The sequence below is a fragment of the Rattus norvegicus genome, chromosome 2 (genome assembly GCF_036323735.1).
Source record: "Rattus norvegicus strain BN/NHsdMcwi chromosome 2, GRCr8, whole genome shotgun sequence".
In the NCBI taxonomy this organism is placed as follows: domain Eukaryota; kingdom Metazoa; phylum Chordata; class Mammalia; order Rodentia; family Muridae; genus Rattus; species Rattus norvegicus.
Genome location: NC_086020.1, coordinates 103,661,217 through 103,675,226, shown reverse-complemented (window position 1 = coordinate 103,675,226; position 14,010 = coordinate 103,661,217). Strand labels below are relative to the sequence as shown.

General features: G+C 40.1%; 1 protein-coding gene across 7 annotated transcripts in view; it reads left to right on the top strand.

The window, feature by feature from the left end:
- The window catches only part of Pde7a (phosphodiesterase 7A), a 91,403-nt gene that overhangs the window by 47,831 nt on the left and 29,562 nt on the right, over positions 1-14,010 (top strand). For 4 of the 7 annotated variants that reach the window (XR_005500379.2, XM_006232188.5, NM_031080.1 and 1 more), the window contains exons 2-3: positions 3,118-3,178; positions 9,735-9,818. Coding sequence is in view for 4 of the 7 variants with exons in the window: in XM_006232188.5 (XP_006232250.1) it covers positions 3,118-3,178; positions 9,735-9,818 (145 nt within the window). In the remaining 3 variants the exon portion in view is untranslated. Of the gene's footprint in view, positions 1-3,117; positions 3,179-7,355; positions 7,541-9,734; positions 9,819-9,870; positions 12,583-14,010 lie in introns of those variants that run through there. The other 3 variants (XM_008760880.4, XM_039103227.2, XM_063282631.1) reach the window with 3 other exon arrangements.

Genomic DNA, 14,010 nt, shown 5'->3' with positions numbered 1-14,010 from the left:
TAGAGAGAGAACTTGGTGATACTCATTAAATGTAAGTTATAAGGAAGTTGATGTGTGACTTGTATGTATTGGTGGGTTCAGATACTTATTTTCAAAGTTGATTTTTTTTTTAATGTAATTTCATTTGGATTTATTTGGTAGGTATCTTGGGATTCAGGTTATTTCTTAGGCCAGTTATATTAAGTACTTTAACAAAACAAATTGAATATTTTATTAAGTAATTATCAAAATATACTTAATTAAGCTACATTAAATTTTACCTTTTTGCCCAGATTTTAACAAATATTTGATAGTGAAGATGCATCTTTACCACGGGGTGAGAGCAGTGGCTTTTCAGTCCGGAGCGACCAGCTCACTCTGAGACAGCAGCAGTTCTACCCACTGTTGCTGTGGGGCCTGGGATGTATTCCTTATGAATTAGTTCCTTGCTATGTGAGATCATACTTTCTTTGCAGATTTTTTTAGACAATTTGTACTTTTTATTTACTTTGTGAAATATAATAACTATACACACTATAAAATTTAAAAGACGCAAAGTTCCGCATTAAAAATCTTCATTGCTTCTATCCTTTGATATCCTTGGGGACAAGAGTATTGAAACAGTTTAGTTTTGGTTGAAAGATTGTTCTACATTTCATGATCCTTTTAAAGGATTAAGTCATACAAGGTTTCAGTCTATTTTTTTTTCTTAGATGATAAGTAAGCATTAAGAATATTACTTGGAACTGGAGTGGTAAAATGCTTGTGCGAGCATCGAGGACTTGCATTCAGTCCTCAGGCGTGTTGATGCCTGCTTGAAATTTCAGCCCTGAGGGTTCTCTGGCCAGTCAGTGTAGCCTACTTGGTGAGTTCTAGGCCTAGTGAGAGACTATTTCATAAAACAAGGTGGACGGTGCCTGAGGTGTAGGTACTGGCGGTTGACCCCCAGTCTACACACACACACACACACACACACACACACACACACACACACACACACACACACTGGGTTGCATATCAATTCCATGCAATTTCTTAAAGTAAACTTTTTTCATAATTATTTTTTAAGTTGATGTTCTTACCCCCCTGGAGATTTATAGATCCATATATGTTATGTTACGTGCCTGTAAATCTCAGCCAGAGTTTTGTGGGGTAGAAGATCATTAATCTTATGAGTAGAACTTTGATCACATAGCTTCAGTGTGCTAATTTTTGTTGATGAGATTGTGAACCCTTCCTCTTTTCTTCCCTTCTTCCCTTCTTTCCTTCTTTCCTTCTTTCCTTCTTTCTCTCTTTCTCTCTTTCTTTCTTTCTTTCTTTCTTTCTTTCTTTCTTTCTTTATTTATTTATTTATTTATTAAATAGTTTTATCCCAGAAACCCCCACTCAGTTGTCTCCTCAGGTCTTTATGGTGTCACATCACTGTACAGATTGGTACATTGTGGCACCAGTTCCGATGACGACTACTGCTTTTTAAAGAAATTAATTTTATTAATTGCTAAAAAAACAAACAAAAAAAAGAACAACAAAAACAAATAAAACCCAGCCAGGCATGGTAGCACACACCTTTAATCCTAGCATTCAAGAGGCAGGCAGATCTTGGTGAGTTTGAGGCCAGCCAGTTTACACATCAAGTTCTACATATAAGCCAGCCATCATTTCATAGTAGGACCCTGTCTCAAACAAACAGTTTTACTGTAGTCAAGTGTGGGTGTGCATTCACCATGCCACCGCATGCCTGTGGAGGTCAGACAGTGCCTTAAGGAATCAGTCCTCTCTTCCTACCTGTGATTCTAAGGGCTTGAACTTGGGCCATCAGTCCTGGCAGTAAGCACTTTACCTACTGAGCCGTTTCACAGGCTTCTCTATTGATGTACTAGTGCTGTTCTGAGTGTTGGGAGTTGGTCTGGGTCTGGAGTAGCCAGCAAGGATTTAGGCATTTGCTGGTGCAGAACTTAAATACTAATCAGAGGTTTAGTCACTTTTATCATCCAGATTTTGAAGTGTATTTCACTTGTACAATTCTGACAGTAACTTCATTTATTCCTTAGTTCAGACATTTTATTTGCAACAAGTGCGTTTGTTAACAAAGTATTTATTTAGAGCTTACTAAGTGATAGGTCATATTTCAGAGTCGTCAACACGGTGGTGAATGACACAGATAAAGTTCTAGCTCCTGTGGAACTTCTATTTTAATACAAAGCAAATAGGATAATACTAGCCAAGTGCTACAAGGAGGCTGAGTGGCCTCTGATTTCCAAGTGCCGGGATGAAAGGTGTGTGCTGCCATGCCTGGCTTGTGTTTTGTTTTGTTTTGTGTTGTTTATGTTTGTTCGTTTGTTTATACACAGTTAATAAAATGTGTTGCTTTAAAGGCAGTAGCCTGGAGGCACTGCAGGAAAGTGTGATTTTCAGATGGTTACAGCTTTATCTAGTAATCAGGAAATGCCTAACGTTGTTTCATTGCGGCCTAAGAGGTAGAAACAGGGATGGCAGTTTTTGGCACAGGCAGGGGAACAGTAACTGTGAAGGCAGGCATTAGGTATGGTGGTAAAGTTAGGAGGACAGCGTGACTACATCCTAGTGGTGAAGGGTGTGGTAGGGTAAGATCATCAAGAGGCCGTGGTCCCCAGAACATGGGTTTGGGACTCACTTCCAGTGCATTGAGGAACACTGGAGGACTTGTGAGTGGGACCTGGAATATTCACGCCTCTAATACATAAGGGCCTGGGGCTTGGGGAAGATGCACTTGAAACACCAACAGATTGACCTTTGCCCTCTCCTTCCTTTGAGTAACTCTTGTGATTGTTTTAGAAAACAACTTCTAATGGTCGAGTGCTTGTCTAGCATGCCACAGGCTCTGGGTTCCATCCTCAGCATCCCACACCCACCAGAGATCAGCTTGTGTGTCCATCTCAAACCTTTCACTCCTGTGCCCATTTCTTAGGAGTTCTTAGCTGTGCTGTATCTGTCTGTCTCATAGCTAGAGATTTCCAGAGCAGGAGCATTTTGTGTATTCAACATTTTTTGCTACAACATGTTGCTAATTATATGTAATAATACAAGCATGTTTACTGAATTAAATTTTAGATCACGTTTCATTATCATGTACTAAAATATACACCTTTTTTTTTTCAGAGACGTGGAGCTATTTCCTATGACAGTTCTGATCAGACTGCGTTATATATTCGTATGCTAGGTAAGCACAACTTTATATCAGTACCAGTTAGTTTTGCTGTTGTATTATCTGAGATGAGATGTTTTGCTTATGTAGCCTTTTCATCACTTTTTGAAACAGAAATTGAACTTTAACATCTAAAAACTAATATTGAGTGTGATAAATAAAGAGAGACATTTTAGAGTTAAGACAGATTAAAGGTCTGTTTAATAGGGCAGTACTTTTAGGGTACAGCTTTTAACTGTTTTAGAACATTCTTTATGGAAAATAGGTTTCTAATGATGCTAAAGGCCAGCCAACTGCTATTAAAGAAGTGCATACCAACATAGTATGTAAAATGAATTATTTTTAATATAAATATAAGTAATAAAATTAATCCAGCAGTTGTATTCCTTTACCTTTGGTAGTCCCCAGTAACCACATAGAGAAACCAGGATTTATTTCAATCTATACCTTAATAGCTGAGCAGTTAAATGATCTACCTTAATCTTCTCTGCTAATCTGGTTACCACCCAGCCCCATCCAATGGTACCTGTATATTATTGATCTGGCTCTTTGGTGTTTTTTTTCTCATGGTGTCTTCTTGAGTCCTCGCCTCCTTGTGTTGCTCTGATTCTCCCTCGCTTTCCCCTCCCCCTGGTTGGTAGAAGCTTCTGCCCAACCACTGCGTGATCAGCATTTATTGACAAGGCAGAGAATAAATGGTTTAAATTGTTTACAAAAACTCGGGCACAGGAGATTCTTGATATAAGCATTACAGTGCCGTGCCAGATACGAGGGCAGAGAAATCAGCATTTGAATAACAAGGATTCACATGGGCACTGGAAAAAATTCCTGAACAAAACACCAATGGTTTATGCTCTAAGATCAAGAATCGACAAATGGGATCTCATAAAACTGCAAAGCTTCTGTAAGGCAAAGGACACTGTGGTTAGAACAAAACGGCAACCAACAGATTGGGAAAAGATCTTTACCAATCCTACAACAGATAGACGGCTTATATCCAAAATATACAAAGAACTCAAGAAGTTAGACCGCAGGGAGACAAATAACCCTATTAAAAAATGGGGTTCAGAGCTAAACAAAGAATTCACAGCTGAGGAATGCCGAATGGCTGAGAAACACCTAAAGAAATGTTCAACATCTTTAGTCATAAGGGAAATGCAAATCAAAACAACCCTGAGATTTCACCTCACACCAGTGAGAATGGCTAAGATCAAAAACTCAGGTGACAGCAGATGCTGGCGAGGATGCGGAGAAAGAGGAACACTCCTCCATTGTTGGTGGGATTACAGACTGGTACAACCATTCTGGAAATCAGTCTGGAGGTTCCTCAGAAAATTGGACATTGAACTGCCTGAGGATCCAGCTATACCTCTCTTGGGCATATACCCAAAAGATGCCCCAACATATAAAAAAGACACGTGCTCCACTATGTTCATAGCAGCCTTATTTATAATAGCCAGAAGCTGGAAAGAACCCAGATGCCCTTCAACAGAGGAATGGATACAGAAAATGTGGTACATCTACACAATGGAATATTACTCAGCTATCAAAAACAATGACTTTATGAAATTCATAGGCAAATGGTTGGAACTGGAAAATATCATCCTGAGTGAGGTAACCCAATCACAGAAAAAAACAGATGGTATGCACTCATTGATAAGTGGCTATTAGCCCAAATGCTTGAATTATCCTAGATGCCTAGAACAAATGAAACTCAAGACGGATGATCAAAATGTGAATGCTTCACTCCTTCTTTAAAAGGGGAACAAGAATACCCTTGGCAGGGAATAGAGAGGCAAAGATTAAAACAGAGACTGAAGGAACACCCATTCAGAGCCTGCCCCACATGTGGCCCATACATATACAGCCACCCAATTAGACAAGATGGATGAAGCAAAGAAGTGCAGGCAGACAGGAGCCGGATGTAGATCTCTCCTGAGAGACACAGCCAGAATACAGCAAATGCAGAGGCGAATGCCAGCAGCAAACCACTAAACTGAGAACGGGACCCCCGTTGAAGGAATCAGAGAAAGAACTGGAAGAGCTTGAAGGGGCTCGAGACCCCATATGTACAACAGTGCCAAGCAACCAGAGCTTCCAGGGACTAAGCTCTACCTAAAGACTATACATGGACTGACCCTGGACTCTGACCTCATAGGTAGCAATGAATATCCTAGTAAGAGCACCAGTGGAAGGGGAAGCCCTGGGTCCTGCTAAGACTGAACCCCCAGTGAACGTGATTGTTGGGGGGAGGGCGGCAGTGGGGGGAGGGTGGGGAGGGGAACACCCATAAAGAAGGGGAGGGAGAGGAGTTAGGGGGATGTTTGCCCGTAAACCGGGAAAGGGAATAACACTCGAAATGTAAATAAGAAATACTCAAGTTAAAAAAAAAAAAAAAGAATGGACAGTGTGGTGCTTTAAAGTCAAGCAAGAGACAAAGGTGGCTAGAAGAGGGAAACACTATTAGATTTGAATCACAGTATACTGGTGGTTTTAAATCAACTTGACATAAGCTAGAGTGATCAGTAAAGAGGTAGCCTCAGTTAAGAAAAGCCTCCATGAGATCCAGCAGCAAGGCATTTTCTCAATTAGAGATCAATAGGGAGGGCCCGGCCCATAGGTGGGGGCCATCCCTAGACTGATAGTCCTGGGCTCTATAGGAAAGCAGGCTGAGCAAGCCATGATGAACAAGCCAAGGAGCAGTACCCTCATTGGCCTCTACATTATGTCCTGCATGTTTTAGGTGTCTGCCCTGTTTGAGCTTCTGTCCTGATTTCTTTCAAAGATGAACAGTGCTGTGGAAATGTAAGCAAACCCTAAGATAGACATGGAGTCTACTTTTGTAACTAAATAGATTTTCAGTATAGAGAGGATAAATTCAATAGAAATTTTACATGAGTATAAAAACCACAATCTATTCATCATTTTGACTATCCTACCATAATATTTTGTAAAATGTGAAAGGTAATCTTGATAAAGTGTAACATTCATAGTCTACTCTACCGCCTCACCAGAATTCCACTCCTTAGTGACTGTTAGAAAGCACAGAGCAGGGCAGATGGTTTAGAATGCTAAAATCAACAAGGACAGAGATAATGAGAGAGTAGGACGGGAATAAGCCAGTGTGGGGTTGGGGATTTAGCTCAGTGGTAGAGCGCTTGCCTCGTAAGCGCAAGGCCCTGGGTTCAGTCCTCAGCTCCGAAAAAAAGAAAAAAAGAAAAAAAAAAGAATGGAATGGAATGGAAATAAGCCAGTGTAAAGGAGAAAAAGACCACACTGGTGAGAAGCATTAATGCTCAGAGATTATAATTCAGTGGTACTCATGAATTCCATGTCCTAATAGTGCATATCCAATTTTTTATAAATGTCTTGGTTTTAACAGTGTGCTAACATGTGTATCCAGAAGTTAAAAATTGGAAAAGAAACACAGATAATACTTATCTGACTCTCACATTTTCTGAAAGTGAAGTCATGACTCAAAGTCCAAATTTTTGAACTAAAATTTTGTTCCCTAGAACAAAAAATTGATTTGATGAATTAATTTCTTTCAAATAAAACTATCCGCTCCAGTAAACAACTCAAAAGGAAAAGTAACTTGCTGGCAAACAATAAACTGATTTGGTCTGAAGGACCCATACTGTGGAAGGAGAGAACAAACGCCCACATGTTATTTTCTGGCTTCCCCACATGCATTGTGGCACATGTATCCCTGTCATTTATAGAGAAGATAAATTATATTAAAATAAATTTTAATTGCATAGTTTTGGGGAGGTATTTAATCCCATGTAAAATCTACACAAAACTGGAAGCATCAGACCTGGACCTATGTTGCTTGAATACGTGTGACCTAAGGAGTTCATTCATTCCTCAGAAAAGCAGGACCGTGAATCTTGAAATGTGGGTGACCATATTCCCACAGTCACTATGGCACTATCTCACTAATTACCCCTTCAGCAATACTCTTACTCATTTCAACCTTTGCATGACTGAGACAGACCTCCTGTGTCTACCTGTTCTGTAAATGCTACTTTCAAATCCTTTGCCTCTCTGATACCTCCTACTGATGTATACGTTCACTTAAGAACAAAATATACCTTCAACAGTTTAATATCAAATATTCTATTTTCTGGCCGCCATACTGTCTTTTAAATTTATATTATTATTCACTTCATCATTTACTTTGTTATTTTAGGATTTACAGTAACACAAGTGATAGAAACAAAGGAATAAACTCACCATTTGACCTACAAAAAAAAAAAAAAAAAAGAAAGAAAGAAAGAATAACAAGGACAACCTTTACACGGTGCACAAAAGCATTATGCCTACAATGAGGAGTCCAAGAATACATGATCATGGTAGTCCTCACTCTGTGCTCAGGTAGCTTACTAAGAGAACTTAAGCCCCTTATATGTTTCCTAATTCCACAAGTCAGTATAACTAGCTATGTACGCATGTGGGTTCCTTCTTCCTGACTTTGTTGGCATTATCTCTTCATTCAGACTCATCCCTTGCTCTTTACTTCATACTGTTAAACATGCAGTTAGATCTCAGTAGGCATATTTGCTCCTAACTTTTCTCTTCGTGGTTAGACTTGTTCCTTCAGCTCTGAGAACTGAGCCAGCCCTTACAGTTTATCTACCTCCGTTGCTTCCTGTGGTTCTGATTTTGTTCTTATTCCTTCCTCTTTGGTGGACTCTGTGTCTTGTGAGTCTTACCCACTTCCGTTCTGTTCTAGTACAGTAGGTGTTTGTTCTGCATTTCCTCTCCCCATCTCTTGAAACAAAGCTGCAGACATACTTACTGTATTTCTGTGGGTATGTTTTGGTGGGTACGGATACTTCACACTTTGAATAGGCCTGAGAAGATCTGTTTGCCATATCTGTAGTCTTGCCATCTCAATAGGTAAAGCTCAGTTCTTGCAAAATGCAGTAATTCTTGAGTCCTGTGTACTCTAGTTCATTGGCAAGTCTTGTTTGTGGGTACCTTAAAGACTAGCATCTCACCATCCTGATCACATTATCACCCAATCCTTGTATCTTGCACTAGTTCTTTACTTGGTCTTTGTGAATTGTGGTTGACACAACCCAGGTAAACTTTTTTTTAATACATAATAAAGTCATCTTAACTCCGAATACTCTGATGCCTTTCAGACTTAGAGTAACAGCCAGATCTGGCACATTAGGTACCAGGGTCCAGTGTGATCCAGCCCTGATGCCTTCTTGATGCCACTTTCCCAAATTCCCTTTCCCAGAACCCCTGCCATACTGGCCTTTTTACTTGTGTGTGAACATGCTAGGTGTGTTGCTGGCTTGGTGTTCATGCTTGCTCTTCCTGATGCATGGAATTTCTCCTGATAGCCATACAGCTCACCAGCTCACCAGGTCCCTGTTTAGACACCTCTTCAGTGAGGCTTCCCATGATGACACTGCCCCATCCTACCCCTCCATTCCCCATTCCTCTTAACTTACTTTATAGCTTCTGACCCTCTTCTGTAGAAAGGAGTTGTGAGTTTGTTTTGTTTGTATCTGGGAAGGTAAACTTTGTGCACTGGTATGTCCTGGGTCTAACGTGTTCAGCTGACCTTTGTAACAATGAGGAGTAACCATGCAAAAGAGACCTTGGTAGATAAAGATCGCGTCACAGTACATGAGAGAGCCTTCCTTAAGGACACAGAACAAGGAGATCCTCCAAGAAGGTCAGAGTTTCAGGAGGACAGGAAGGGGCTGTGAGACTCTGAGGAGGCTCTCCTTGCTGTTATGAACTTGGATGGTACAACAGCTTTAACAGAAAGGAACCCGTGGGTTTAAGGACTGTCTTGTCACCTGCAGCAACACAGACATGGAAATGCAATTTAATCTACCAGAACCCAATTTCTGCATCCAGAGAATGGGAGCTGGGACTCTTCTTACTCACGTTGGTTACAGAATTCAGCAATGCCAGTAATGCAGAGCCCTTGGTAACTGAGGAGTGCTAGATCACCTGAGAATCGTGTAAGAACAACATCAAACAGATAGAGACAAAAGACTAAGAACTTGCTAAAACCTCGGGTGAGAGCAGAGATTACCAAACGTCGTACAAAGTGACTTTACTGCATTATAAGATTATTACGTGTTTCCTGTCTCTGTGCAGGCAGCCCAGGCAGAGCAGACACTGGTAAATGCCTGCTTCTCACAGTGGCTCTTTCCTCTGGGAAACAGATTTCACTTCCCACTGGCTTTTTATGGTTACTGTTTCAGCCACATCAGAGTAATAAAATGATTTTTAAAATATAGATAATTATTAAGGAATATTATTTTTAAGCTTCCTAACCCAGCCTTACAACTCAATACTGAAATTTTATTACATCCTCCAAATCAATTATTTCTTAACCTTTCCATTCATTTGTTTGCTTTTATCTTTTAACAGTCATGGGTTTCCTTGTAGCACTCACTCTCTTTTGTATGTCACTGTATGACCCTTCCCCTCCCTCACTGGCTTCCCTGGGCTGGACTGCACTGGAGGAGCAGGATCCCACATGGCCCTGCTGGTGTGTGGGACTTTCTAACCTTACACTATTCCTGATTCTGCCCAGGAGATGTCCGAGTGAGGAGCCGAGCAGGATTTGAGACAGAAAGAAGAGGTTCCCACCCGTACATTGACTTCCGTATTTTTCACGGTATGTATCTTATTCATACTTTCAAAACTAAATTTTTTATAGTTTTCATGATTTAGATGCTGTAGTCTTCCTAGCGATTAAGTTTCTTAGGGAGAAAAAAATACAAGGGAGGAAAAAATGCTATTTTATCTTTTAACTTTTTTAAAGCATTAGGTCATAAATTATGGTATCTTTCTAGATAATGCTGATAAATAGAGAACTAGCAGAGAATAGTAATTAGAATTTTGTTTTTAACTCAAGGTCTCACGGAGGCCAGGCTAGCCTCTGCTCACTGTGTAGTTCAGGATGACCCTGGACTTTGGCTCTTTCTGCCTCTGTCTCCCTCCTGAGTGCTGTATTAGCGGTGTGACTACTATGCCTGGTCTTTGACGTACTGGACACCAAAGTTACGGCTTCATGTATGCCAAGCATGCACTTCGCCGACTGAGCCACATCTCAAGCTAAATTAGGTTTTAGGTGTTTCTTTTTATATCTTTCTTCATGACTTCAGACAATGCCGACATATTTCATTTAATAATGTGATGATAGGTTTTCAGAAGTTTAATGAAGTGTCATCTTTTTTGTTTATTTAAAAATACTGATAGAATGACTATTTGAAAAAGAAACATTTCATGTGTGTCTAGATCATAGTGGAGAGAAGGGGAAAAACAAGTTTTAAAGATCTTAAACACTGAACGTAGTCTGGTTTGGAACTCATTTGGTAAGGTTTGGTACTGTGCATCAACATTAAAAAAATGAGTGCAAACTATAAGAGACATCCTAGACAATTCAGGGTATAAATGAGGTGGAGAGATGAGCTCAGCATTGTGAGCCATTTGCTGATTCTTAGAAAGGGGATACAGTGGTGGGCAGAGCTTCCACTGCACGCTCACCATTAGAGGAGCAGAAAGAGGGCTTTATAACCAAGTAAGTGTGCGTGGGTGAGGGGCAAGGCCCTGCTGATAAAACATCTGTGTTTAGGTGAAGCCCAAAGTGCTCCGTAAGTTAGGAATGAATCCTAACTTTGAAATATCCCAAGCACTGAGTGTGTCTCTGTGGTTGCAGGCTATAACGATGATCCCGAGAACAGGTGCTAGAGAAACAGCAGTTGGGATTTTCCATTCTTGGTACAACCAGTAAGATTATACAGGGACACTGGGACTCCCTTGAAGAATCACTTCTTCCAACAGTAATAATGACTCAAACTACTTGTCATAGATAAGCCATCTTTTAAAACACACATCAAGAAGTTTGTTTTTTTTTTTTTTTTTTTTTAAGCTTTAAGCAGAGTAACATTGAAAGAAAAGCACGTTTAGGTAGTTTATAATGTAAATGTGAAAACCAAAGTCAAAGAGAAAATAGCAAAAATAGTGAGAGACAAAACATCCACCTGTGAAGGGGCAATTACCAGTTTGCCAGTAAAGAAACTTTTCATTTTCTCTTTGTATCTTCCCTTTCCAACTGGAGCAGCAGCTATGTGGGAGCACTTGCTTCCAAGGCAGCCTCATTGGCTTCCGAGTGTCCTGAGGCTAGGGCAGCCCAGCAGTTTTGACAAGAGGCTGACAGGAGGAGCCATGAGAAGGAGGGCTAGCTGAACAGAAACACTGCATTTTCTCTTGAAGGAGAAGCTAAAAGAGAATGGAATGATAGCAGTGGAAAGAAAGAAAGTCGAAGGAGAGGAGCCAAGATACAGTTATACTTGTTCTTAAGGCCATACAGTCTCCAGGCTGCCTGTGTGGAAACAGGACACAGTTAGACTTGTTCTTAAGGCCAGCTTGGTCTCTGTACTGCCTGTGTAGCTATGAAAGAACAGTTACAACCAGATCACGCCTGAGTAAGACATCATCTCAAAGAGTTTGTCGGACAAAATCCGTATATTGGGAAACTGATATTTTTTTAGGAATGTAAGGTTGCTTTAAGCTGAAGAAAAGCAATGAAATTATATTACATACATTAATAAGAATGGAAGAAAAGAGAAAAAAGAATAGGAGGGAAGAGTTATGGCCAGTTAATATAAAGAATAAACTAGAGATCTGCAAGGAGAGGTTTCTGTAGGACCAGGCTTCTCTGCTCCCTCCTGACTGAGCAGTGCAGCCATTTTCTTCAGAAAGCAGCTTACTGATGAGTTACGCAGCCAGCCTCACTGAGCGCACTCTTGTTGGTGTTATTTGATAAAAGGTCTTATTCCTGACTGGTACTCCAGTGAGAATGTGTGTGCTTTTTAAAAGATTTTTTTTCTTTATAAATTGCTTTGCTTGTTTCCATTTTTATGATCTGGAAGTTTAAGCAGCAGTAAAAGTACCAGTCTTTTAAAGTTGTGGAGTAATCTGCTGTAAAATCCTCAGGCTGTTGGAGACATCTGTCTCTGATTCATTGGTTTAGGGTTGGTTTTTTTTTTTTTTTCTTTCCTAGGCCCCCAAAATTTCAGTAAACTTAGTAAAGGAGAGAATTTGGGAAATAAGATTGCTATAAAGGATGTTGGAAGTTTTAAATAGGAAACAAAATGGTAAATTTTGGTGAGGAAAGATATAGGGATAATCAAATTGCTCAAAGTATCTAATGGGATGGAATACTAGGAAGTTCTTCAATCATTAGGAGGCCAGGAAGAAACAACACATAATGTAAAAATGACAGAAGCAACATGTGTGGCAATCCTTTTAGGAGTCGAAGATTGTCAGAAGGCATGGAAAGTGAAAAGCATAACCTTAGGCCTGCATGCGTGTTCCACAAAGCCGGACCCACACAGCCATCAGGGATGGCTGACTGTTTCTTCTCCTCATACAAGGTAGAGATAGCTGGGCTCATTCTGTGGACCTCGTGAAGGGCCCTTCTGCTTAGACCTGCAGCTGTATCAACAGTGATTTCTTGGAGTCTTGGATTTGACAAAGGCACTTGTACGTAGTAGTTGCAGGGTAGGTTTGAACCCTCAGGGATACCAAATCTTTTAAAAGACTTATATATATTTTCTCTTACATCTCTAATTTAAAATAATACTATTTCTATAATGACATAAAAGTACCTGGATTATTTAAATTCTGGATGTAGGTGAGATATATTCATTGCAGCTAAAATTTTCTCTGTGTGTAACTCCTCAACCCTCTTTGCTATGCACATCTTTGCTTTTACCCTAAACTCTGTTAATTTCTCTACTGTAAAATTCTTGACTTTTGTCTTAGTTAGAGATTAACTGCTATAAATAGACACCATGACCAAAGCAGCTCTTATAAGGACAGCATTTAATTGGGGCTGACAGGTTCAGAGGTTCAGTCCATTATCATCAAAGTGGGAACATGACAGCACCCAGGCAGGCTCAGGAGGAGCTAAGAGTTCTATATCTTGTTCTGAAGGCAAACAGGAGAAGACTGGCTTCCAGGCAGCTAGGACAAAGGTCTTAAAGCCCACACCCACAATGACACACTTCCTCCAACAAGGCCACACCTCCAAATAGTGCCACTCCTTGGGCCAAGCATATGCAAACCACCAAAGCTGTTATTGCCCTTTTCTGCTTAAATTAAACCTGTTACTAAGTCCTATGTATTTTGTATTCTTTTTTTAAAAATTTTTATTAGATACATTTCTTTACTTACATTTCAAATGTTATTCCCCTTCCCGTCGATAAGCCCCCGTATTTTGTATTCTTAAGTAGCAGTCATGTTTATCTGCCCTCTGTCTTCCTTCAACCTTCATTAATCACTGTTCTGGTATTTTTCGTACTTCTCCTGTTTGGGTTTCTGTCTCTTGTGTTCTCTACTTAGTGTCCAGGATCAGGTCTTCTCAATGGGAGCAGGTAAGATACAGGAAAGCATCAGTAACAGGTTAGCCGCACGGTGTGCTTGGAGAGCACGTAAGCTGTGGCTAGTCTGTAGTTGTACATCCTGTACCACGCCTCCATCTGCTCAGTAGTCCTCAGGTACTGCTGCTATTTTTAACTTGTAGGGGGAAAAAAAAAAATATATATATATATATATATATATATATATATATATATTCTTTCTCTACATTGAGGAAATTTTCTTGACTGGATTTTCCTAGAAATGAGACATCCAGACGCTATAGAGGTAATAAGTTTTTCTTCTGTGTATAACTCATTATAAACCCTGCTTAGGCTCACATACTGAAGGTCAATTCTCTTGTCAGCCAGTTTAAGCCAGACAGCTACCAATTGTGGGTACAATTATAGGCTCCAAAGTTTTTGAAGGATTTCTGTTGCTAT